The 26,909-nt window shown below is 45.9% G+C and overlaps 1 protein-coding gene across 4 annotated transcripts in view; it reads right to left on the reverse strand.

Annotated features, from left to right (window-relative positions):
- The window catches only part of KIF27 (kinesin family member 27), a 342,610-nt gene that overhangs the window by 202,155 nt on the left and 113,546 nt on the right, over nt 1–26,909 (reverse strand). For all 4 annotated transcript variants that reach the window (XM_029616875.1, XM_029616884.1, XM_029616868.1 and 1 more), the window contains exon 10: nt 16,278–16,483. In XM_029616875.1, coding sequence (XP_029472735.1) covers nt 16,278–16,483 — 206 coding nt within the window. The remainder of the gene's footprint in view (nt 1–16,277; nt 16,484–26,909) is intronic.

The following is a 26,909-nucleotide window of genomic DNA, read 5'->3' on the forward strand; positions in this document are numbered from 1 at the left end:
GAATAACAAGATAGAAGGAAAACCTAATCTAATTTTTTTAAGGAAACTCACAAAAACTGAGACTGAAAAAACAAAAAAATTAAGAAGGAATAATAAATCAAGAAAATATTTTAAAATGCAATGAATGGCGGTAGAGAGAATACAATTGTTCTTTCATTTCAGCACAGGAAAAACCAGAAAAGAGATTTGCTCTGTGCAGCTGAGTGGAACACTCACACATGCTCAGAAAGACTTCTGAGTTTTTCTAAGCTCTGGAAGAAAACGTTTAGTGTGACATCATTCAGTGACATCACACACTTGTCATGGATGTGAGCTCTTGGGCTCTGGAGTGGTGAACATACTAGGCCCAGGCAGATAGCTGGTGGACATGCTCTTACTGGGACTGGAGCTGGAGCTTCACCTATACCAGCCCCATACCCCATAGGCTGAGCCCTTGGGTTCCAGGGAATGGGAGGACTTAGGAGAGTGTCCCTTAAAGAGCAGTCAAAGAGAATCCAGGTATGGGCAGTGGTCAGGGCTTGCAGCAAGAACAGGTCAGGGTCCATGGCAAAGGTCAGTATCGGAGAATCAAGCCAAGACAGACAGAACAGGCAAAGACATGAATTTACGCTAAGAAAAATTTTGTTTTTCCATCAATAAGCAGGCTGAATTAGTTATAATCTGTGGGGAGTCCCAAAATGAGGGTTGCAGCAGAGCATTTACTGAATAAGAAACCCAGATTCCTTCTTGGAAAGTAGACTACTGCTATAAACAGTTCACGCAAAACTGCTTGTCCAAAGTTACTGTTAGTCCTTGAGAGATAGTTCAGAAAGCAATGGGACATAAAGGTGTGAATTGATTACCAAGTTGCAGTTTTGCAAACTTACTCAAAGGGTAATACCCTAAGATAAGCCACCACAGAGGTGAGCTCAGAGCTGATGAGGTTTGACTAAGTTTGCTATCTGCAATCCTGCTAAGATGTAGCAGAACTGAACACATTCCATTAAGCTGGTGGACAACATACAGTAGGTGACTTTGATGTCAAGTTGGTTAGTGTTGCATGTGACCAATAGATAAGAAGCCTGACAATGCAAAGACGTTCTTTTCTTATATCAGATGAAGACACTTCTATAATCTTAGGGGTGGATTTTAAAAAGGATTTACATGCTTAAAATTGGGTTTTACACGTGTAAATGCACTTTACTTAAGTAGGCTTTTGAAAATTGCTACAATATATACCATTGAATTGTCCATTGGATTTACTTGTGCAAGTATACTTTACTCAAGTAAATGGCTTTTGAAAATTGCTACGATAGTATGTTACATTTATATGTGTAACTCGTTTGAAAATTACTTCCTTAGATATGAAGGATTCTAATTCCTTCATGGATATGCAGTGTCAGAAAAAGGGGTAGACAATACAAAGGATTGATTGATATGGAAAGTCAAAACAACTTTTGGTTGAAAATTTTTGGTTGCGTGGGAAGGACCACTCACCACTGAGAAAGAAGTATATATGTAGCATATAGCAGACATTAGCTTAAAATTTGCAGACTCTCGTAGTTGAGTTAACCAATGAGAGGAGCACTACTTCCCCTGTCAAAACTGATGAAAATCCTTCTACATTGAACTGAAAGGGCGACCCCATGGGTTAAGATCATAAGAGCATAAGAAATTGCCATACTGAGTCAGACTGAGAGCCCATCAAGTCCAGAATCCTGTTTCCAAAGTGGCCAATCCAGGATACAAGTACCATGCAAATATCCAAACAGTAAATAAATCCCAAGCTACTAATGCCAATAATAAGCCGTGGCTATTCCCTAAGTCAATTTGAGTAAAGCGCAGTTACTTACCTGTAACAGGTGTTCTCCTAGAACAGCAGGATGATAGTCCTCATGTGTGGGTGACATCATCTGATGGATCCCTGCACGGAAAACTTTTGTCAAAGTTTCTAGATGTTTTGACCAGCACACTGAGCATGCCCAGCATGCCGCTATCCACGCGAGGTCCCCCTTCAGTCTCGTAACAGAGTAAAAAACAAGCAAAAAAATAGAACAACAAATCGTAAGGAGAACCCAATTCCATGGGGAGGCAGGCGGGATTCCTGAGGACTAACATCCTGTTGTGCTAGGAGAACACCTGTTACAGGTAAGCAACTGCGCTTTCTTCTAGGACAAGCAGGATGGTAGTCCTCACATGTGGGTGAGTACAGAGCTCCAGACTGTCCCTGTTAACAGGAGAGACCAACAGCAACCGAACAAGGTACCAACGGGCACAACGACAACTGTGGCGCTGTGGGGTAGTAGGAGACTGTCTGGTTCCCACAAGAGGCACGAACAGGAAGAGCTGGGTCCAGGTCTGGAACAGGTTGCGCAGGACGGATTGATCGAAGGCAATGTCCTGACGCCCAACTTTGTCCAAGCAGTAATGAGCCACAAATGCATAAAAAGAGCTCCAGGTTGCGGCTCAGCAAATTTCGACGACAGGGACTGTACGCAAATGAGCCACCGACGTCACCATAGCCTGCACAGAGTGAGCCTTTACTCTGCCGGCTTGCAGAAGGCTCGCCTGCACATAGCAGAAGGCGATGCAATCTGCCAGCCAGTTAAACAAGGTCTGTTTACCCACCGCCGTTCCCAGCCTGTTGGTATCAAAGGACACAAAGAGCTGAGTGGACTGTCCATGGCAGGCTGTGCGATCTAAATAGAAAGCCAAGGCCCTCTTGCAGTCCAATGTATGAAGAGCTCGTTTCCCTGGGTGAGAATGAGACCTCGAAAAGAAGGTGGGTAAAACGATGGTCTGATTGAGGTGGAAATCAGTCACAACCTTGGGTAGAAACTTAGGATGCGTACGCAAGACCACACAATTGTGGAAGAACTTCATGTATGGCAGGTACGTAACCAGAGCCTGAAGCTCACCAAGTCTACGAGCCGAAGTGATCGCCACCAGGAATATAACTTTCCAGGTGAGGAACTTCAGATCACAGGATTGCAGCGGCTGAAAAAGCGGGTGCATGAGTCATGCCAGGACAATGCTGAGGTCCAAAGATTCAACAAGAGGCCAAAGAGGGGGCTTTAGTTGGAGGAGGCCCCGCATGAAACGGCTGTTACTTTTGCTGACCGCAGGGCCCCATGGCTGGCTCCATTCACCCACCGACGCTTGCCTGCCTAGGCGGGTCTGGGCTCCCTAGCCACGGCAGGAAGCCGCCATTAGTGTCGCACGGCGACACTAATGGCGGCTGGCTCTCCCGCCGATGCGGGAGCCCTCCCCGGGCTGAGCTGCCTCACAAACGCCACCAAGCCACCCATGGCCACACCTGACACAGCGCCGTCTCCTGGGCGCCCCCCTAGGTGCATGTGCGTCACTCCCAAAGATTTAAATGGCCCACGGCGGGAAATCTCCCTTGGCCCTTGCTGATGACATCATCAGCCTCCTTCTATTTAAGGCGAACTCTGGCAGTCAGAGCTTGCCTTGGCAATAGGTCCCACTGCTCTCATTGAGTTGTGTTCCAGAATGCCTGCATTCCTGCCTTCCTGAGTTCCAGCCTTCCTGCTTACTGCTGCTCCTGCCCTCAGATGGCCCCTCGGCCTTTTGACATTCAGCCTGAACCTGACCTTGAGTATTGATGCCTGCCTCTGACCTTCCGCCTGGACCCAACCACGATATCGCTGTCTATCTTGCTCCTTCTCACCTGGCCATCTCCCCACGGGATCATCCACGCAGAGGCCCACCTAAGTCCAGCTGGCCCCGGTATCCAAAGGCTCAACCTGTGGGGAACGTGAACTGGTATTGGCGAAGCTCCAGTTGGCCTCTGCTTCCTGTCTGGCCTCGCCTACCAAAGGTGGGGGCCTGTGGGGCCTCCCCCCACAAGCAGCACCAACTTCCCCTCGGTTCAAGGGTCCACTCCTCCAACAGGTTGCCAAGGCCATGGACCCGGCAGAGGCCTCTGCTCTTCAGGCCATACCGGACTGTCACACAAGATACAAGAATAATAGCAGTTTCTCAAGGATCTGGCTGCCTCCATTGAGTGCCTAAATGTTTGGTTGGATCCCACCTCTTCACCAGCGATGTTGCCAACCAAGTCTGGACTTTTTAACCGGAGTTGTGCGCTGATGGCGACTGGTGGCAATGCTTGTGGGATGTCTCACGGTGATCAGCCTGGTCTTTCCCCGGTGCCGAGGAAGTGGAGGACCCCGATGTCTGTGACAGATCCTTGGTGAAATCACCAAGGATCTGTCACCATTCCCACGATCCTTTGAAGAGCTAGCAAAAGGAATATCGAGAGGGAGTGTATCAGGAGGCTCCCCATGACTTCTCGGTGTCGATGGTTACGACACAGGAGTAGAAGGAGCAGACTTTGAAGAACTGAAAATTTTCTCCATCTTATCAAGGTGCACCCGATGGCCTTAGGGAGTCATCTAGTCACACGGATGACACCCATGGAGGTTATGCGAGGCCCCCAGGCAGAGGATACAAACCTTATGAGGATCCATGATAGACATGGTCTGCGGGCACTGGGGGCACTGGCAAAAACCGGTCGACACCATGAAAAAACACCCAGCGTGCAGTCGATGACTGGCAGTCACCCTAAGGCAAGTAGTCGAGAATCGACCTCAAAGTTGAAAAAGGCAAGAATAACCTACCACACCGAGGAGGCACCGACCGATAGGGGACCCAACAAGGAAAACCAGGAAAAAGACCCGATACTGTTGAGAAAAAAATAAGAAATAGAGGAGCTCCACGAACCATGAGGCAACTGCACCGTGGAAAGGAAGAGACTGAAGGGGGACTTGCCAAGGTAAGCTTCTAGAAACTTTGACAAAAGTTTTCCATGCCGGTCCTACATCGGATGATGTCACACACATGTGAGGACTACCATCCTGCTTAACAGAATAACATCAAAAAGTTAAAATCTCATAAAAATGTTCCAAACACCCATAAAATATTTTACAACAGACACATCAAATAATACCAAATAATTAAAACTTGTCAGGATAAAAAAAAAATTCCCTGTTCTCCATACTTGGAAACTTTTGATTTCCAGATGCCCAGAGAGTGTCAGGGATTAGCAGGCATAGAAGAAGAGGGGAAGGGAGTTATTGCACACACATGTGCTCTCTTTCTCTCACACCCATACTCTCCCTCACCCTTATATACAATGCTCTCTCATCCACCCATATATACATGCTCTCTCAAATCCATACACACAATGTGCTCTCACTCATCCACACAAATTGCTCTCTCATCCACCCACCTACAAACATGCACACTCTCTCTCACTGACTTCCTCACATACAAACACAAACACACACACTCATCCTCACTGGCTCCCTCACACACACACACACACACCTCAAGCAAGCTCCCATTCATTCTCACACACATACCCCCAAGGCAGGCTCCCATTCATTCTCTCTCACACACATACAGACCCCAGACAGGCACCAATTCATTCTTACATACATACAGCCCCAGAGGATTCGCAAGGGTCTCCGGCACCTGGGGGTCAATGCATTTGCGTTGTCTCCCATGCGCCCCCCCTTTCTCCCTCACCATCACATCACAGCACAACTGTGTGGGATCTCTTTTCACTGGGGAAGGGTGGGAACCCAGCCACCATGTCACCACAGGGTGCCATTGTGCAGGGCCAGTGCTAACTTTTTTTGCAGTCCTGTGAAAACAATTACAGTGCTGGCTGGCCCTTCCTCATTCTGTTTTGTTTTTTTTTTAATTATTATTTATTTATTTATTTATTTAAAATCTTTTCTATACCGTCACTAAGTTAAATACCATCGCAACGGTTTGTATTCCTTTTCTAATCAGCATCAGTGCAAGGGTATTAGGCACCCTAAGTGAATCTTACAAGCTTTATGCCCAGCCTTCTCCCCACCATGGCCCTCTCCACACATAATTTCAAATTATGCATTTATAATAAAAGAGTTTACATGAAAAAGGACACTCAAAGTACAGTCTTTTGAAATAAAATATCACAACAGCATATATATCATATTTACATGCACTGCTGTGGTGTCAACCAGAAAACCCTGTATAAAAGCCAAAAAGACCCATGGAACATATATGATATTAGGACTATTGCAACTCATGTTGGGTGTGGGTTTGGTCCTCAGAAAGTCATGAGCAAGCTAAATTACAATTACAATATAATAAACCTCCCATTCCAAAACAGCACTGCCAGCACTCAAACAGTTACCAACCTTTGAAAAGGTGACACTACAAACATTAAGCAAGTGTTGCTTACCTATAACAGGTGTTCTCACAAGACAGCAGGATGGTAGTCCTCACATATGGGTGACATCACAGGATGGAGCCCTATACGGAAAACATTTCTGTCAAAGTTTCTACAAAGCTTTGACTGACACTGGCACACTGAGTGCCCTGAGCATGCTCAGCCTGCAATTATCCCTGTGAAGCACAGGTGTCTCCCTCAGTCTCATCTTATAGCTAAAAGCACAAGCGAAACTAAAATAAAAGTAAAAACGTATACAGACCCAACTCCGCAGGGTGGTGGGTGGGTTTCGTGAGGACTAACATCCTGCTGTCCTGTGAGAACACCTGTTACAGGTAAGCAACACTTGCTTTCTCACAGGACAAGCAGAATGGTAGTCCTCACATATGGGTGAGTACCGAGCTGAGGATGCCCGAGAGTGCACCAAATGCACCCAAGACGTGCGAAAGGCGCAATGACGGGGGTGGAATTTGGAACATCACCAAATATATTTATTTTTATTTATTTATTTAGCATTTGTTTATATACCGAGGTACAGCTGACATAGCCTTCACTCCGGTTTACATTATAACCAAACCAGTTACATTTAAATTCATAACAGTGTAAAGAGAATGAATCAGAACATTAACTTAAAAAGTCAATAAATAAATATAGAATAAAGTGATCATAAAGTATAAATGGAAAAGTACAGACATAAACTAAACTGGAAACCGCAACAAGTCATACTCAGTATGTAGTGCATGTATGGAAAAACTAAAGCATCAGCCTTCCTCAGAAAACATCAAACAATAAAATGAAGAAATATAAAGCATCAATCATAATAGTGAAACCATACTAATAAAAAAATTTAATATTTCAAAACTGCAGATGAACAGAATAACATCCAATAATTATAAACTCATATTTTTTTAAATTTCCCAAACACCAATACAATATTTCAAAACTGTACACACATCAAATAACACTCGGTTAACTAAAATCAATAAGGATTAAAAAAAAATCAATCACTCTCCACACCTGAGAACTTTTGACTTCTGGTCAACCTGAGAATGTCGTGGAGTAGTGGGAGGGGAAGGGAAGTGCACAGACTTTCATATATATACACATTCATCCTCATGCTCACACTGACACACAAACACTCTTTCAAAATTCACAAAAGTTGGCTAGCTCCCTCTTTCTCAGGCTTACACATACACTGCCTCATTCTCTCTTGGGCACATGCATGCTGGCTCTATCCCTCTCTTCCACACACACTGGCTCCATATGATCTCCTCTACATACACACAGGCTGGCTCCATACGATCTCCTTCATATATATACACACACACAAGCTGGTTCAATTCCCTCTCCTTCATTAATACACATATGCTGGCTCCACGCCTTCTCCTTCTCACATACACACATAGACACTGGCTCCACTCCCTCTCCTCCACACAAATACATGCAGGCAGGCTCTGGCTCCTGATCCTTTCCTTCATTTAGGTCATAGGCCTCCTCCACCTCTGCTGCCAGGCGGGATGGGCTCCCCTGGTAGCCGCAGGCCTCCTTCACCTCTGCTGTGGGGCAGGATGGGTTTCCCTGATAGCTACAGACCCCCTCCTCCTCTTCTGCTGCCGGGCATGATGGATTCCCCCAGGGGCCGCATCTGCTGCCAGGCGGGATAGGTACCCCCAGTGGCTGCAGGCTTCCTCCTCTTCTGTCGCTGGGTGGGATGGACTTCCTCAGCGGCCGCGGGCCTCCTCTTCTGCCATTGGGTGCCAATGGCGCCCCTGGCGGCCGTAGAGCCTTTTCTTCTTTGGGCAGCATGGGATTCCCTGTCCCCTTGGTGCCCCCAAAATCCTGGTGCCCCCTGGCCCCTCCCCTCACTACACCATTGCACTGCCCCCCCAGGCAGGAACTCATTCATTCTCACGTACACATAGCCCTGCCCCCCCCATCCTCTGCCAGGCAGGTACCCATTCATTCTCACAATGAGACTCCCAGACAGGCACCCATTCATTCTCACAAATATACAAAGACCCCCAAGCAGGCACCCATTTATTCTTACACACACCCAGACCTCCAGGCAGGCACCCATTCATTCTCTCTCTCATACATACACACAGCACCTCACAACTTCTCTTGCTCCTCCAAAACAGTTGTCACTGTCGCCAAGTTCTGGGGAGGAGCCGATCCATGGTCAAAGCTGCTGTGCTGCTCCTTCTCCTCTCTGCAGGCCATGTGGTATTGAAAAATCTTGGTTGCAGCACTTCTTCCATGCTCATTTTGTGTATCGCAAGATTGTAGCAAAGAACATGCTGCCCTTGCAAGCTTTTAATACTGCTGAAGGCCTGTAGAGATGACAGCCAGGCAAACTGGCCTCTTTTCTTCGCCATCTCCCCCAGCGGCCACACAGCCTCTTCTCTTTGTTGCTGACCCTAGCAGCCGCATGGCCTCTTCTCTTCACTGCTTGTAGCATGGGATCCACTGGTGGCCTCTTCCTTTCTTTGTCGCGGGTGGCTCGGGCCTCTTTACAGCTTGATCTGCTCCTCCTCTTCCTGTCCCGCAGTTCCCTCTGAGGGGGACATTACCTCCGGCCACTGATATCCAGCTCGAAGTCATCAACAAAGGCCTGCGATTTCAGGCCATTGTTGATGACATCAAAGAAACCAGCAGACTGGATCTAATAGGGCAAGCTAAGGAAGAGAGGAGGGCCAGAAAAAAAATCTGTCGTTGAGCCAGGTTTGGTCCGTGGGTTGTAGTTTGCCCACTCCTGCTCTAGACAAGGAGAAATGAGCAAGTTCTGAGAGTTCAATATCCAAACAACTGGATGATATTTATGTATTTATGTATTATGTATTTATTTATCGAGTTTTATATACTGTCGTTCGATTTCGCCATCATAACGGTTTACAAAGGATTGATTTCTACAGTCGTACATTTCTACATTACTACAGTCGTACATTTGTTAACATGGCTTTTTAGACATTCAACGAGTCATTCAGGTATAGGCTGGGCTCTTCTGGTGAGGTTTTTAGCATAGTGTCATTAGGAGATTTGGTAGGCTTTTGTAAACATCCAGGTTTTTAACTCTTTTTTGAATGTTTTTAAATTCTGTTGTGTTCTCAGAGAGAGCGTTCTTCTGAGTTACCAACGTAGGGTGTGCCCCAGGTATATAGGGGCTCAGTTGGAAAGTTGTACGAGATATGCAAACTATGGCTGTCCAGGTCACATTAAATTGGTAAGAAGTGGGAAGTGCAGTCATGCAGCAGCATTTGCACTGATCTGGCAATCAACAGTAGTGGTGGAAAACATCCATGAGGCTTGTCCCCTATGAAGGAGGTAAACGCCCTAGGCCAACCTGAGATCGCTGAGTGGAATTAAGAACAAAACAATCTAGTTATCTCTTCTGTATTGATGCAAACAGGTCAAACGGCAGCTGACCCCCTAAAATGACTAGTTCTTCGATTGATGATTGTCATAAGGACCCCTTACTTGGTCAAAGCACTCTGCTGAGGTGATCCGCCAGCATATTGGATATTCCCAGAAGATAGGTGGTTTGTAGGAGGAGCGAACATCTGAATGCTCACTCCTCAATTTTTTTTATTTTTTTTAACTTTATATTTATTAAATTTCAATTTTATAGAAAGCAAAAGCATTGCATACAGCAAACAGATGTTTAGAAAGAAAAATAAATTTACATTAAACAAAAACGATAATATACAATATTCTAATACATCTCCGTAAGGAATCAGAAAAAGAGGAACCAAAATTAAATGGGAGAATGCAAGGAAAGAAAGAAAGAAAAACGAGGCAACTGACTTACAGGTCGATAAAGTAAAGTGTGGCCGCGGTTACCCTGCTTCTAACCCGCTTTCTACTCACAATTTGGCCGCGTTAGTCCAACCCGCGATTCACTATCCCTTTTAACCCATCCTTACCGCTTCTTTAAATCAATGGGAAACCCTTTCCGCCCGCGGCATGTATATGAGATGTAAATGATCGGATTAGCTATTCCCTCCCATACAGTAACGTGTGCCCTGATTATCGCCTTTTAACCTGTAGTTTTGCCGCGCATTTAACCTGCTAATTTACCGCCTACCCTTACCCCTGCGTTAGTGTGGAGCGTCAGGCAAGCCCCGGCAGAGAGAGACAGCAATAGGCAGGCTCCGGTCAAAATCAACTCGACATGTTATTAAAGCAAATGTGAATAAAGTGCAACAAAAGTAAACTTACTGCATGTGAATGACAAACAGCCCTCTCTCCCCCCCTCCCGAGGTGCTCACCGCAGCTCCCCTGCCTCCTGGGGGCAGGCGGCGGCGAAAGCCGCTTCCAGCAGCCCCGCCGGCGAAGGTGGATGAACGCACGACTGTACGTGCAATTTGGGCGCTCAAGCCAGCGAAAGTGCGTCATGCACTTTTGCTGCCTTCAGCACCCGCCTGTACGTTCAATTTGGGCGCTCAAGCCAGCGAAAGTGCATGACTGAACGCCGTGACATCACGCACGGTGTGCGCTCATGCGCCTTCACTGCCTTGAGCGCCCAAATTGCACGTACAAGCGTGCGTTCATCCACCTTTGCCGGTGGGGGCTGCTGGAAGCCGCTTTCGCAGCCGGCTGCCCCCGGGAGGCAGGGGAGCCGCGGTGCGCGCCTCAGGAGGGGGGGAGAGAGGACTGTTTGTCATTCACATGCAGTAAGTTTATTTTTGTTGCACTTTATTCTGCATTGACGTCAGAGGTCACGGCGTGCACCCATTCACCATCGCTGGCGAGGGCTGCTAGAAGCCACCTCGCAATCCGCCCCGGGCTGCTCTCGCTCTCGCTTGCCCCCGGGAGGATGGGAGAGAGGACTGGGGCTGCCCCGGAGACCGGCACCCATGGACGTGGCCAGGGCAGGTGACGGGGGCTGGTGGATGGGATTAGTCGCGATCTGAAGAGTGGCTTTCCCGGTGTGTTGGATTTTAGGTTTTTAGGTTTTCTTTTGCTTAAAGTTGGGATCCACTTCTACTTGACAGGTACCAGCACACCTAGGATACTGTATAGGTGCTGTATAGCGCCTATACAGTAAAATGGATTGCGCTTCATGGACGCGCATTGGACGCGGCTTGCATTTGCATGCCATTTAAATACAGTATCGAGCGGTATGTGATCCAGACTGTGCATGCGGCAAACGCGGGTGCGCCCGGCACTAACGCACCTCTTTCTACCGCAACTTACTGTATCGGCCTGTTAATGTGTTACAAAAACTTCCTTAATTAAAGATCGCTGTCCCAGGCTCTTATCAACTATCCACTAAAACCAATTTATGACCTGGCAAATATATACTCTATATATCAAATATTATTGCCATAATTATTCTTATTGCTACAATAAATTGTTATAGCATTACATTTTTGTTAAGGGTGAGTGGTGGGTTTCATATCACACTAATCGGGCACTCTCCATGTTGCCACATAGCACTCCTTATTTTAATCATTAACTCACCACCTCCATCCTTTTTTTTTTTACTTAAAAACTTTTTTATTGAAAAATACGACAATAAAATTTGTTGAATATTATAAAAAAAAAATTTTTGTTATTTTGCTGTCAATATTCTTGCGTGGCATCGAAGCCTGGTTAACCACCAGTTTGTCACGGAGAGGAGGCTTCGATGCACCGCATGAATATTGACAGCGGTGAACATGCTTAAAATTATGTTTTTGTATGGGTTAGAGAAAAAAATTCCTGAAGGCAGGGTGCCGAAACTTGTACAAGTCAACATCTTGAAAGCTACTTTTCAAAAGAAAACATCAGATATTGATCAGCGCATGGAGAAAAACTGCAAATTAAGCTAAGTAAATGAAATGCTCGTGGTGTATATAAATTAGGAGGCTATCGTGCACAATTTAAAAGTATGAAGAATAACAAACATTTTTTTTATAATATTCAACAAATTTTGTCGTATTTTTCAATAAAAAAGTTTTTAATTAAAAAAAGAAGGATGGAGGTGGTGAGTTAATGATTAAAATAAGGAGTGCTACGTGGCAACTTGGAGAGTGCCCGATTAGTATGATATGAAACCACCACTCACCCTTAACAAAAATGTAATTCTATAACAATTTATTGTAGCAATAAGAATAATTACAGCAATAATATTTGATATATAGAGTGTATATTTGCCAGGTCTAGGAGCCTTATTCAGAGTAGACCCAACAACAACCAAATAAAGCATCAGTTGGACAACTGCAAAACATGGAGAATTTGAACTCTGCATTTGAGATTCAACTTTGTAGCCACAGGAATGCCAGGGATAATCATTTCCACCTTCTCTTCAGCAAACAGTTCAGAATGGTGTAGACTGAGAGCTCCACTGGCTCAGACAAGGCATCAAATATCTAGAGGGACTTGAAGATTTCTATGAAAGGGGCTTTGATGCTAACAGGTGAACTTCCAAAGGAATTACATATGTAAATGTAACATACTATCGTAGCAATTGTTAAAAGCCATTTACCCATGATAAGTGCATTTAATACAGGTAAAACTTTTGACAATTCAATAGCACATCTTGTGGCAATTCTTAAAAAGTCACTTAACACAGATAAAGTGTGTGTGCACATGTAGAACCCAGTTCTAAGCAAGTAAATGCTTTTGAAAATTAGGCCCTAAGCCTTGTTCTCACCTGTTCCACAAATTTTGAATATAGCAGAGTTGCTTACCTGTAACCGGTGTTCTCTGAGGACAGCAAGATGTTAGTCCTCACACATAGGGCGACATCATCAAATGGTGCCTGATGCGGAAAACTTATGTCAAAGTTTCTAGAAACTTTAATTAGGCTCACTGGGCATGCCCAGCACTCCCTAAACCACGTGTCTATGCAGGGTCCTTCTTCAGTCTCATAACAGAATTACGATTAATAATAAAAAACCAAGAGAAACTCAACTCCATGGTGTAGTACGTGGGTTTCGTAAAGACTAACATCCTGCTGTCCTTGGAGAATACATGTTACAGGTAAGCAACTCTTCTTTCTCAGAGGACAAGCAGAATGGTAGACTGTAGCTAGGGATTCACCCATGTGTGAGGACTGTCACCCAACCAGGTGCCAAAGGTAAAACAATACCGGTGCTGTTGGTAACAGACGGGGAGACAGCCTGAACTCAAACAATGGGCCCTAGGTTGGAAGAGTTGGGTTCTACACCTCAATGGGTTCTGGAGAACAGACTGGCCAAACCTATTGTCGCATTGGCCATCTCTATCCAGAAAGTAATGTGATGTGAAAGTGCAGAGAGAACTCCACGTTGCAGCCTTGCAGATCTCCTCCATGGGAACTGCTCACAAGTAGGGCACCAACGCTGCCATGGCTCTGACAGAATGAGCCTTGACATGACCCCCAAAATGCAGTCCCGCCTGGGCATAACAGAAGGAGATGCAATCTGGTAGCCAATTGGCAACGCCCAACCTATTCCTATCAAAAGAAATAAAATGTTATGTGGACTGTCTATGGGTTTCTGTCCGTTCCAGGTAAAAGGCTAGGGCTCACTGCAGTCCAAACTGTGTAGTGCTCGTTTGCCTTGGTGTGAATGGGGTCTGGAAAAGAAAATTGGCAGGACGATTGACTGGTTAAGATGGAAATCCATCACCAACCTAAGCAGGAACTTACGGTGAGTACACAAGACCACCTAGTCATGATAGCAACTTATTCACCTTATACATAGTTGAAAGGCCTGGAGCGCACTGACCCTGCGCACTGAAGTGACCGCCACAAAAAATATGACCTTCCCAGTCAGGTACTTGAGGTCACAGATGCGCAGCAGCTCAAAAGGAGAGATCATTAGCTGAGCCAACACCATGTTCAGGTCCCACGACACAGCAGGATGCCTTAAGGAGGCTTTGATTGAAGCAGACCCCACATGAAATGTACAACTATAGGCTGTACAAAGATGGGCATACCATCTATACTGTGGTAGTATGTGCCAATCGCACAAAGATGAACTCTGATGGAGTTGGTTTTTAAGCCAGCCTCCATTAGGTGTAGAAGGTAGTCAAGCAGTTTTTGTGTGGGGGCAGGAGAACGGATCTAGAGCCTTCTGCTCACACTACATGGAAAACCTCCCTCCATTTCAGTCCATAAGACTTTTTAGTGGAAGGTTTTCTGGAAGCCACCAGGATCCAAGACACATCCTCAGAAAGATCAAGTGGCTGAAGGATTAACCTCTCAACATCCAGGCTATAAGCGACAGGGCCTGGAGTTAGATGCTGCAGCCTGCCCTGATCTTGCTTGATGAGATCCTGGGAAGTCTCCAGACTGATTGGTTTATGGGTGGACAACTCCCGCAGGAGTGAAAACAAGACCTGTCTCAGCCAATGAGGGACTATGAGGTTCATAGTCCCTCCATCCTTGCCAAGCTTCAAGAGAGTCTTCACTACTAAGGGAATCAGAGGATACTCATACAGAAGACCCTTGCCTAATGACTGGCAAGGGCGTCTGAGGCTGGTTTGCCGTCTGACTTGGATAGGGAGTAGAACTGAGTCAGCCTTCCAGATTCCGGGGGATGCGAACAGATCTACGTCTGGCCAGAGGCGGAAATCCAATTCGCTACCCCCTGTTCCAGCGACCATTCGTAGGTTCTGAAGGCCCAACTCAGTCTGTCCACTATCTCATTCTCCGTTCCAGCTAGGTACATGGCCCTGAGCACCATCCTGTGGGCCACCATAAATAAGAGATACTTCCTGTGACTGAGGAGGATCTCAATAGGGGTATATGTATCCTTAGTTCAAGGGAGCATAGGCAGTCTCCTTTTTGCAATAGGGGGGATCAAGGTGCCTAGGGAAACCATTTTGAACTTTTCTTTTTTTAGAAACTTTTTCAAGGCCTTCAGGTCTAGGATGGGACTGAGTCGTCCTGTTTTCTTTGGAATCAGGAAGTACCTGGAGTAGAATCCCTGCCCTCTTTGCCCTGGTGGTACAGGCTCAACTGCTCTTCCATTAAGAGGAAGGGCAGCTCCATTTGTAGCACCTCCTGATGCACTACTGGCCCCAAAATGGACACAGAGAAAATATGGTGGGACACCCAATGCATTTAATTGGTGCCCCTGGTGGATGATGGACAAACCCATTGGTCCGAGGTTATACTGGGCCATTGGTTAACAAAGAACCGCAGCCAGTCCCCAACCGGAGGGTCCATTGTCCCGAGTAAGGGCAACTAGCTTAAGCTCTCTACAGCCCAATCAGAACATCATCCCAGGAGTTGGCTAAGGAGCTGCCTGGGGCTTGTGAGCTCTGTGCTGCCTGGAAGGGCCACGGGAGCTCTGAAGGTGTGTACCGGAATGAGAGGTGGAGGATACTACTTCCTTTGGCAAAATAAAGACTTCCTGGGACCCTGCCTCGAGTAGATCCTGTACCTCGGATCTGAGATCCGAGGCCCACAGCCATGAGAGTCTGCGAGTGCAGATTCCTGCTGCAGAGACCCTCAATGCCATTTCAAAAATACCGTAGGTCATATGGACCTCGTGTTTTCCACACTCCAAACCCTCGTGCACCAGCGACATAAGGGTGACTTGCTGCTATTGAGGTAGCTGCTTGGCCACCTCCTGCACCAGCTTTCAGATGTCCCACGAGTATTGGCTCATATAGAGCTGGTAGGCAGCGATGTGGGAAATAAGCATGGCACCTGTTGGAAACAAGATGCTGGGCTTGATGGACCCTTGGTCTGACCCAGCATGGCAATTTCTTATGTTCTTATGTAGGATAATTTCTTAGATCTGTTTCTCTGCTGAATTTACTTGCTTAGAAATAAAGTCCTATTTGACATCTCTAATTACTTGTTTATAAACCTTAGAATGAATTTCACCATTTTCCCTAATTATTCAAACTTTTCTCTTTTATCCACTTATGTTCTAAATGCTGGCATTGTTGCTTCAACAACTTTAATCTAGGAAGATACCATCTTGCCCTCTTAGTTGACTTAATCACTACTGAACGCATTGACACTACTTCATCCAACCCCTCTTCTAATTTATTATTCCATAACTTACTGAATATTGACCCAGTAAATTCTGTTTGGAAAGCTGAACTGATATCTGTCTAAAAACCATATTACCTGTACTTTTAGCTTGGCTGCATCCATCTTCTTCCGAAAGTCTTTCTGCAACTTGGCTTTCTGTGCAACATCTCTAAGCTCCTTGCTCTCCAGTTCCTGCAGTTGCTTTTGCGTTTCAGATAGTTCTGTTTTTGCCTGCTCAGCTTCCTGTTCCAATTTAGAGATTTTCAAAGAATACTGTTTGTTTATGGAATGAGCATCTTTACCTTAAAAAACAAGGAAAATAAACAATGACTAAAGTGATGGTCTGAAAAATATATGGGATCTAATACAATAGCATAGTCCTCAAAATAATTAAAGCAGCAGTATTCAAATAAACTAACCTTTTGCTTGGCTATTTGGATATCTGAAAAACAACCCTCTTTTTCTGGAGGTTTTACTACCCTTTGCTGTTTAGTTGAAATGTAGGTTAATGTAAGGGGATAGGAAGAGAACACTCTGACTCCTATTGACCGTTCTGAGACATTACAATCATAATCAATTAGGCTGGAAAAAAGGGAGCTACTAGGTAATATAGAAACATTGAAACATAGAAATGACGGCAGAAGACAACCAAACGGCCCATTCAGTCTGCCCAGCAAGCTTTCGCACTTTTTTTTTCTCATACTTATCTGTTACTCTTGGCCCTTAGTAACCTTTTGGTTCTATTTCCCTTCCACCCCCGCCATTAATGTAGAGAGCAGTGTTGGAACTGCATCTAAGTGAAATAGCTTAATTAGTTAGGGGTATTAACCGCCATGATAAGCAAGCTACATCCATGCTTATTTGTTTGCCCAGACTATGTAATTCAGTCCTTGGTTGTTGTCTGTATAGAACCCCTTTTCTTCATCCCCCCCTACCATTGAAGCAGAGAGCTATGCTGGATATGCATTGAAATGTGAAATATCAGGCTTATTTGGTTTGGGGTAGTAACCCCCGTAAAGCAAGTTACTCCCTGCTTTTTTGTGAATACAAATCCTTTTTTCCACATTTCCTCTTGCCATTGAAGCTTAGAGCAATGTTGGAGTCATATTAACCGTGTGTATGTTTATTGAATAAGGTATTATCTTCAGGTAGTAGCCATCATTCCCACGAGCCACCCACTCTTCACTCACATCCTCTAGACTTTATGGATCCACAGTGTTTTACCCACGCCCCTTTGAAGTCCTTCACAGTTCTGGTCTTCACCATTTCCTCCAGAAAGGCATTCCAGGCATCCACCACCCTCTCTGTGAAGAAATACTTCCTGACATTGGTTCTGAGTCTTCCTCCCTGGAGTTTTAAATCGTGACCCCTGGTACTGCTGATTTTTTTTTCCAACGGAAAAGGTTTGTCATTATCTTTGGATCATTAAAACCTTTCAAGTATCTGAAAGTCTGTATCATATCACTTCTGCTTCTCCTTTCCTCCAGGGTGTACATATTTAGATTCTTCAATCTCTCCTCATAAGTCATTCGATGAAGACCATCCACCTTTTTGGTCGCCCTTCTCTGGACCGCCTCCATCCTCTCTCTGTCCCTTCGGAGATACGGTCTCCAGAACTGAGCATAGTACTCCAGGTGAGGCCTCTCCAAGGACTTGTACAAGGGGATAATCACTTCCCTTTTCTTACTCGATATTCCTCTCTCTATGAAGCCCAGCATTCTTCTGGCTTTAGCTATCGCCTTGTCACATTGTTTCACCGACTTTAGATCGTTAGACACTATCACTCCAAGGTCTATCTCCTGCTCCGTGCACATCAGCCCTTCACCCCCCATCGAATACAGTTCTTTCAGATTTCCACACCCCATATGCATGGCTCTACACTTCTTGGCATTGATCTCAGCTGCCATATCTTCGACCACTCTTCCGGCTTCCTTATATCCCATCTCATTCTCTCCACTCCTTCTGGCATGTCCACTCTGTTGCAGATCTTAGTAAAATTCACAAACAGACAAACCTTACCTTCTATCCCGTTCGCTATGTCGCTCACATAGATATTGAACAGGACCGATCCCAACACCGATCCTTGCGGCACTCCGCTTAACACTGCTCTCTCTTCAGAGTAAGTTCCATTTATCATCACACATTGTCGTCTGTCCATCAACCAGTTTGCAATCCAGGCCACCACCTCAGCACTCACTCCTAAGCTTCTCATTGTTTCACCAGCCTCCTGTGCAGGACCGTATCAAAAGCCTTGCTGAAATCCAAGTAGATGACACTGAGCGCTCTTCTTTGATCCAATTCCCTAGTCACCTAGTCGAAAAAGTCAATCAGATTTGTCTGACAGGATCTTCCCCTGGTGAATCCATGCTGCCTCTGGTCCAGCAATTCTCCCGACTGTAGATAGTTCACTATTCTTTCTTTCAGCAGCAACTCCATCACTTTTCCCACCACCGGGGTGAGGCTAACCAGCCTCCTCTCTGCTCCCACTCTTGTGAAGTGGGACCACTACCGTTCTTCTCCAATCACTCGGCAACACTCCCGTTTCTAGGGATGTACTGAGGGAGCTCAGCACATCTCTGAGCTCCCTCAGTATCCTGGGATGAACCACATCAGACACCATGGCTTTGTCCACTTTCAGTTTCCCCAGCTCTTCCCACACATTCTCCACTGTGAACGGAGTTACATCTACTCCACTCCCCTCCAGTTTCTTGTTAACTAGCGACAGTCCATCTCCTGGGTCCTCTTTAGTGAACACCAAACTGAAATATTCGTTTAATATTTCTGCCATTTCTTCGTCTCTTTCTACACATTGATCCTTTTCACCTTTCAATTTCACTATACCACTTTGAACTTTTCTCCTTTCTCTGATGTATCTGAAAAATATTTTGTCACCTCTCTTTACCTCTTTGGCAATCCTTTCTTCCGCTTGGCTTTTTGCCATTTTAATTACTTTCTTCGTCTCCCTCAGTTGTATCTGATATTCATTTTTGGGCTCCTCCCTTTGGGATCCTTTATATTTCTTGAATGCTGTTCTTTTAGCTTTTATTTTGTCAGCCACCTCCTTTGAGAACCAGATAGGATTCATTTTTCCTTTGCTTTTCTTTTCTAACATATAGATTAGTTGCCTTGATAATTGCTCCTTTTCGATTGGTCCACTGTTGATCCACATCTCCCTCATTCTCCCAGCCTTTTAGTTCTTCCTCCAGGTACTTCCCCATTTCATCAAAATCTGTGTTTTTGAACTGCAAGACTCGGGTCTTCATGCTTCTTCTACGTATCCTTTGTGCCATATGAAACCATACCGTTTGATGATCACTGGTGCTGAGGTGGGCGCCCACCTGGACATCAGAGACATTATTTTCATTAGTGAGCACTAAATCAAGTATAGCTCCCTCTCTCGTGGGTTCCAATACCATTTGTTTGAACAAAGCCCCTTGCAGGGCCATCCACTATTTCTCTACTATTGTTGGATTCTGCAGAAGGGATTCTCCAGTCTACATCTGGCAGATTAAAGTCTCCAATGATCACCACTTCTTCCTTCTTTCGGATGTCTTCAACCAGATCTCTGTCATGCTCTTCCTTTTGATTTGGAGGCCTGTAAACCACTCCAATATAGACGGATGCCCCATCATCGGTTTTAGTTCGGCCCATAGTGCTTCTTCATTGCCCCATCTTCCTTGCAGCTCAGATGCTTGGATATTGTTTCTGACATAAAGAGCCATTCCTCCCCCTTTCCTATCCTCTCTGTCCTTCCTTAACAAGTTATAGCCCAGTATTGCCGTATCCCAATCATGAGATTCTGTGAACCACAGCCCCCTGACAGCAACAACGTCCAAGTCCGCCTCCACCATTAGGGCTTACAGATCTGGGATTTTACAATTCAATAGATATAGGGATTTGATGGATCATACTTTTAACCAAGGAAAGGATTTATATTGGAGAAAGGTGTGGAAATATAATCTGGGACATTCCAATGAATTACACCAAACTACAGCTCACAGGCCAGACCTGATCAATAGTCTCATTTTTCTATAGAAACATAGAAAATGACAGCAGAAAAGGACAAAATGGTCCATCCAGTCTGCCCATCAAAAGTATCAGGCTTATTGGTTAACGGTAGGAACAGCTGCATCAGCAAGTTATCCTTATTCTTATTTGTTTTCCCAGACCTTAAAATTTAGTGTCCTTGTTGGTTGCTGTCTGAATCTGATTCCCCCTTTTTCTTTTTCATTTCCCACTACTGTTAAAGCAGAGAGCAATATTGGAGCAGAGAGCAATATTGGAGTTGTATCAATAGTATGAAGGCTGATTGGTTAAGGGCAGTAACCGCCACACCAGCAAGTTACCCCCATGCACTTTTTTTCTTCATTTCCATCCTTTAGTCTTTAGGGATCCACAGTGTTTATCCCATGCCCCTTTGAAATCTTTCACCGTTTTTGCCTTCACCACTTCCTCTGGAAGCACATTCCAGGCATCCACCACCCTCTCCATGAAGATGTATTTCCTGATGTTGGTTCTGAGTCTTCCTCCCTGGAGTTTAATTTCGTAACCCCTAGTTCTGATTTCTTTCAAACAGAAAAGGTTTGTTGATTGCCAACCAAAGTGTGTCTGAATATAGACCTCACAGAGTACAAAGATGTGTTAGGTGAATAAAAAATGTGCTCAGCACACAGACAACATGATTTATACACAAAAAACATTTATTAAAGCATAAGCATTGTCAGGTTAAGTGTAAAACATTGATAAGACAGGCAAAGAGAGAATTTGAAATGAAGTTGGCCGTAGAGGCAAAAACTCATAATAAAAACTTTTAAAAATATATCCGAAGCAAGAAACCTGTGAGGGAGTCGGTTGGACCGTTAGATGACGGAGGGGTTAAAGGGGCTCTTAAGGAAGATAAGGCCATTGCAGAAAGACTAAATAAATTCTTTGCTTCCGTGTTTACTAATGAGGATGTTGGGGAGATTCCATTTTTGGAGATGGTTTTCAAGGGTGATGAATCAGACGAACTGAACCAAATCACTATGAACCTGGAAGATGTAGTAGACCAGACTGACAAACTAAAGAGTAGCAAATCACCTGGACCGGATGTTATGCATCCTAAGGTACTGAAGGAACATAAAATGAAATTTCTGATCTATTAGTTAAAATTTGTAACCTATCATTAAAATCATCCATTGTACCTGAAGACTGGAGAGTGGCCAATGTAATCCCAATATTTAAAAAAGGCTCCAGGGGCGATCCGGGAAACTATAAACTACTGAGCCTGATTTCAGAGCCGGGATCAAAAATCGTAGAGCATATACAAAGACATGGTTTAATGGAACACAGTCAACATGGATTTACCCAAGGGAAGTCTTGCCAAACAAATCTGCTTCATTTTTTTGAAGGGGTTAATAAACATATGGATAAAGTTGAACCAGTAGATGTAGTGTATTTGGATTTTCAGAAGGCATTTGACAAAGTCCCTCATGAGAGGCTTCTAAGAAAACTAAAAAGTCATGGGATAAGAGGTGATGTCCTTTCGCAGATTACAAATTGGTTAAAAGACAGGAAACAGAGAGTAGGATTAAATGGTCAATTTTCTCAGTGGAAAAGGGTAAACAGTGGAGTGCCTCAGGGATCTGTACTTGGACTGGTGCTTTTCAATATATTTATAAATGATCTGGAAAGGAATATGATGAGTGAGGTTATCTAATTTGTAGATGATACAAAATTATTCAGAGTAGTTTAATGACAAGTGGATTGTGATACATTACAGGAGGGCCTTGATTGGGCATCCAAATGGTAGATGAAATTTAATGTGGACAAGTGCAAGGTGTTGCATATAGGGAAAAATAACCCTTGCGTAGTTACACAATGTTAAGTTCCATATTAGGAGCTATCACCCAGGAAAAAAATCTAGGCATCATAGTGGATAATACTTTGAAATCGTCGGCTCAGTGTGCTGCAACAGTCAAAAAAGCAAACAGAATATTAGGAATTATTAGGAAGGGAATGGTTAATAAAACGGAAAATGTCATAATGCCTCTGTATCGCTCCATGGTGAGACCGCACCTTGAATATTGTGTACAATTCTGGTCGCCACATCTAAAAAAAAATATAGTTGCGATGGAGAAGGTACAACCAAAATGATAAAGAGAATGGAACAGCTCCCCTATGAGGAAAAGCTGAAGAGGTTAGGGCTATTAAGGTTGGAGAAGAGACGGCTGAGGGGGGATATGACAGAGGTCTTTAAGATCATGAGAGGTCTTGAACGAGTAGATGTGACTCGGTTATTTACACTTTCGGATAATAGAAGGACCAGGGGGCATTCCATGAAGTTAGCAAGTAGCACATTTAAGATTAATCGGAGAAAATTCTTTTTCACTCAACACACAATTAAGCTCTGGAATTTGTTGCCAGAGGATGTGGTTAGTGCAGTTAGTGTAGCTGGGTTTAAAAAAGGTTTGGATAAGTTCTTGATGGAGAAGTCCATTAACTGCTATTAATCAAGCTTAGTTAGGTAATAGCCACTGCTATTAATTGCATCAGTAGCATGGGATCTTCTTGGTGTTTGGGTATTTGTCAGGTTCTTGTGGCCTGGTTTGGCCTCTGTTGGAAACAGGATGCTGGGCTTGATGGACCCTTGGTCTGACCCAGCATGGCAATTTCTTATGTTCTTAAAACCTTTCCGGTATCTGAATGTCTGTATCATATCCACCCTGCACCTCCTCTCTTCCAGGGTATACATATTTAGGTCCTTCAACCTCTCCTCATAAGTCATTTGATGGAGACCCCCCCCACCCCCCTTCCACCATTTATGTTGCCCTTCTTTGGACCGCCTCCATCCTCTCTCTGTCCCTCTTGAGATTCAGTCTCCAGAACGGAACACAATACTCCAGGTGAGGCCTCACCAAGGACTTGTACAAGAGCATTATCACCTCCTTTTTCTTACTGGTTATTCCTCTCTCTAAGCAGCCCAGCATTCTTCTGGCTTTAGCTATCACCCTCTCTTGCTCCGAAAAACAGCAGCCCATCACCCCCATCACATACAGTTCTTTTAGCTTTCCACACCCCAGATGCATGACTCTGCACTTCTAGGCACTGAATCCCAGCTGCCATATCTTCAACCACTGTTCAGGCTTCCTTAAATCATGTCTCATTCTCGCTACTTCTTCTGGCGTGTCCACTCTGTTGCAGATTTTAGTATTATGCGCAAATAGACAAAATTTACCTTCTCTTCCTTCTGCAATGTCACTCACAAAGATATTGAACAGAACCGGTCCCAACACCGATCCTTGTGGCACTCCACTTAACACCATTCTTTCATCAGAGTAGGTTCCATTTACCATCGCACACTGCCTTCTATTCGTCAACCAGTTTGTAATCCACTCCAACACCTTGGTGCTCACTCCCAAGCTTCTCATTTTATTCATAAGCCTCCTGTGGAACTGTATCAAATGCCTTGCTGAAATCCAAGTAGATCACATTAAGCACTCTTCCTCGATCCAATTCTTTAGTCACCCAATCAAAAAAATCTATCAGATTTGTCTGACAGGACCTTCCTCTGGTGGGAATGAGGCCTCGGAAAGAAGGTGGGTAAAACAATGGACTGAATGAGGTGGAAATCAGTTACAACCTTGGGCAGAAACTTAGGATGTGTACGCAAGACCGCACGATCTTGGAAGAACCTCATGTATAGCGGGTACATAACCAGAGCCTGAAGCTCACTGACCATGAGCCGAAGTGATCATCACCCGGAATATAACTTTCCAGGTGAGGAATTTCAGATAGCAGGATTGCAGCGGCTCAAAGGGAGAGCGCATGAGCTGTGCTAGGACAATGTTGAGGTCCCAAGATGCAACAAGAAGGCGAAGAGGGGACTTGAGCTGGAGGAGGACCAGCATGAAATGGACAACTAAAGGCTGCACCGAAACAGGCGTGCCAGCGACACCCCGATGGTACTCACTGATAGCGCTAAGGTGAACCCTGACCAAGCTGGTTTGAAGCCCAGACTCGGAGAGGTGCCACAGGTAGTCCAACAGCTGGGGAAAGGGACATGAGAAAGAATCCAAGCCATGTCCCGCACACCAGATGGAAAATTGTTTCCACTTTAAGCTGTAGGACTTCCTGGTAGAAGGCTTCCGAGACGCCACCAGCACCTGGGATACACAGTCCGAGTGTGCCAAGAGCTGAAGGACTACGCGCTCAACATCCAAGCTGTGAGAGCCCATGCTCGGAGGTTCAGATGGCGCCGGGTGCCCTGATTCTGCGAGATGAGATCAGGCACCGATCCCAGCCGGATGAGGGCCTGCACCGAAAGGTCCTACAGAAGCGGGAACCAGACCTGTTAGGGCCAAAAGGGCGCCACAAGGATCATGGTCCTGTTGAAGCTTTAGCAGTGTCTTCAACAGGACCATGTTGAAGACACTGTAGCAGCCCCTCTGCCAGTGGAGGGAGAAGGCATAGCAGGCCGGATATCCGCCCCCCCCCCAACCACAGGAAGCAGAACCTGCTCACCTTGTAGTTGTGTGGGGAGGAAAAGAGGTCTATATCTGGTGTACCTCACTGGCAAAATAGCTCGATCGCTACCACTGGGTTGAGAGACCATTCGTGTGGCTGGAAAGAGCGACTTAAGCAGTCCGCCAGCACGTTCAGATGTCCCGGCAGGTATGTCGCTTGCAGACACATCCCTTGTGTTAGAGCCCAGGTCCACACTTGCACCACCTCATGAAAAAGAAGGAACAAATCCATGCCGCTCTGCTTCGCTACTTGGTTGTCTGTCTGGATCAGGACTTGCTTGTGCAACAACCAGTCTCTGAACACCCACAAGGTGTAAAGGGTCGCCTGAAGCTCCAGGATGTTTATCTGACAGCGGGCTTCAGAGGCAGTCCAGAGACCCTGCAAGTGGATTCATTCCACATGGGCTCCTCAGGAGAGGCGTTGGTGGTGAGGTTTACCTGAGGAGGAGCAGTCTGGAAGGGAAGTCCCCTCTCCAAGTTGGAGAGGTCTTCCCACCAGGACAGAGACATTCGCAGAGGTTCCATGACTGCAACATTAGTCTCGAAGTCCTGGGAGGCCTGTCACATAGCGATCACAAGGTCCATTGAGCCCTCCGCAAGCACAGGCAGGTGAGAGGGGTGACATGGGCGGAAGCCCCCATGTGGCCTAGGAAATGGAGTAGAAGGCGGGCAGATACCTGTCGGATGTTGCGGACAAAGGCTGTGCTAGGAGCATGGAGGCGCGGCCCTATCTCAACGAGGTTGTGAGCCCTTGGATCACCGCATGGCTCAGGAAGAGCCCCAAGACACACCGTGAGAGGTGAGCAGGTATGAGTATGGGTGGAGCAGGAGCAAGGCTGGACTGAAGACAAGGCGAGGAATATCCGGAACAGGAATAAGGCGGGCTCAGCCCTCCACTGGACCTACATGTACCAATGAGACCCAGCAACGCAATGCTGGTTTTGAGAGTAGCCCTCCGGCCACTCGATAGCCCTTCCGGACCTGCTGCTTGGGAACAACGAGTGTGTGAGGCCAGATGGAGGCTGACGGCAGGAACACAAAGACTCAGACAAAGACTCAGGATACTCGGAGGATTTGGACGTAAACTTGGATACTCAGGAGACTCAGAAGTAGACTTGGATACTCGGAGGACTCAGACAAGGATTCAGGTTGCTCGGAGGTTTCAGGCAAGGATTCAGGAGTCAGGTGAAAGTACTGGGTGAGAACTGCATCGCAGCAAGCCCTACACAGCTGCCCATGGCTGGTCACGGACCACGTTGAACGCGAAGCAGACTCCAGATGAGGCAATGGAGGCAATGGAACTTGAAGCCAAGACATGATGAAGATTCAGGAGAGCCCTGCACTGGAGTGCGCCCTACACAGCCGCCTACGACTGGTCGCGGACCACACTGAAGCGGAGCAGGTTCTGGCAGAGTCTTGGGCATGGACGGAAGCAGGCACAAGGAACTCCAAAGACTGGGACAGGATTCAAGACTCAGGATTCTCAGAAGCAAGGCATTAAAAACAGAAGTCTCCCGGAGGCTTGCGCTGCAGATGAGAAGAAGGCCTTGTACCACGAGGCACCTTACACAGACCTCATGGGCTGGTCACGGACCATGACGGTGGCACGCCAAGAGAGGTGGACAGATGAGGGACCTGGGAACTGGACGAAGAGCTGAAGATGAGACGGACGGAGTTAGGGCAGGAACATCGAACATCAGGAATGTGGAACAAGGCACCTCAGGACACAGAACATCTGGACATCAGGAAAACTGGACATCTGGAACATCAGGAACATGGAACAAGCGACGAGGGAGCTCCGACGAGGGACAAGACCAGGAAAATCAAGGTGACGAGGTTCAGGAACACAAAGAACTTGGAATGAAGATCCATCAAGGCACAGGAAGACCACGGAGGACCTGGATCAGGAAGAAGACTTCAGACGCTGTGAAGACCGGATCCGAAGGCCCTGAGGAAAAGAAGCAGGATTGATCTAGCGAAGACCTATCACATCATCGATGAGGGCCGCAGGGCTTTTCCCGCCGCGGGCCCTATAAAAGTGCAGGAGATGTGTGCATCTGCGCCTAGGAAGAAGCTGAAAGGCAGAAGACCTCAGCGGCGTCCCTGCCACGTGGAAAGCCCGACAGAGAGCGGCTCCCTGCCGCGAAGAGGATAAAGACAGGCAGGGGCAACGGCGGCTTCATGCCGCAATGAAGAGGGACCCCAGTGATGGCGGCACTAGTAC

Source organism: Rhinatrema bivittatum, chromosome 1 (assembly GCF_901001135.1).
Source record: "Rhinatrema bivittatum chromosome 1, aRhiBiv1.1, whole genome shotgun sequence".
NCBI lineage: Eukaryota > Metazoa > Chordata > Amphibia > Gymnophiona > Rhinatrematidae > Rhinatrema > Rhinatrema bivittatum.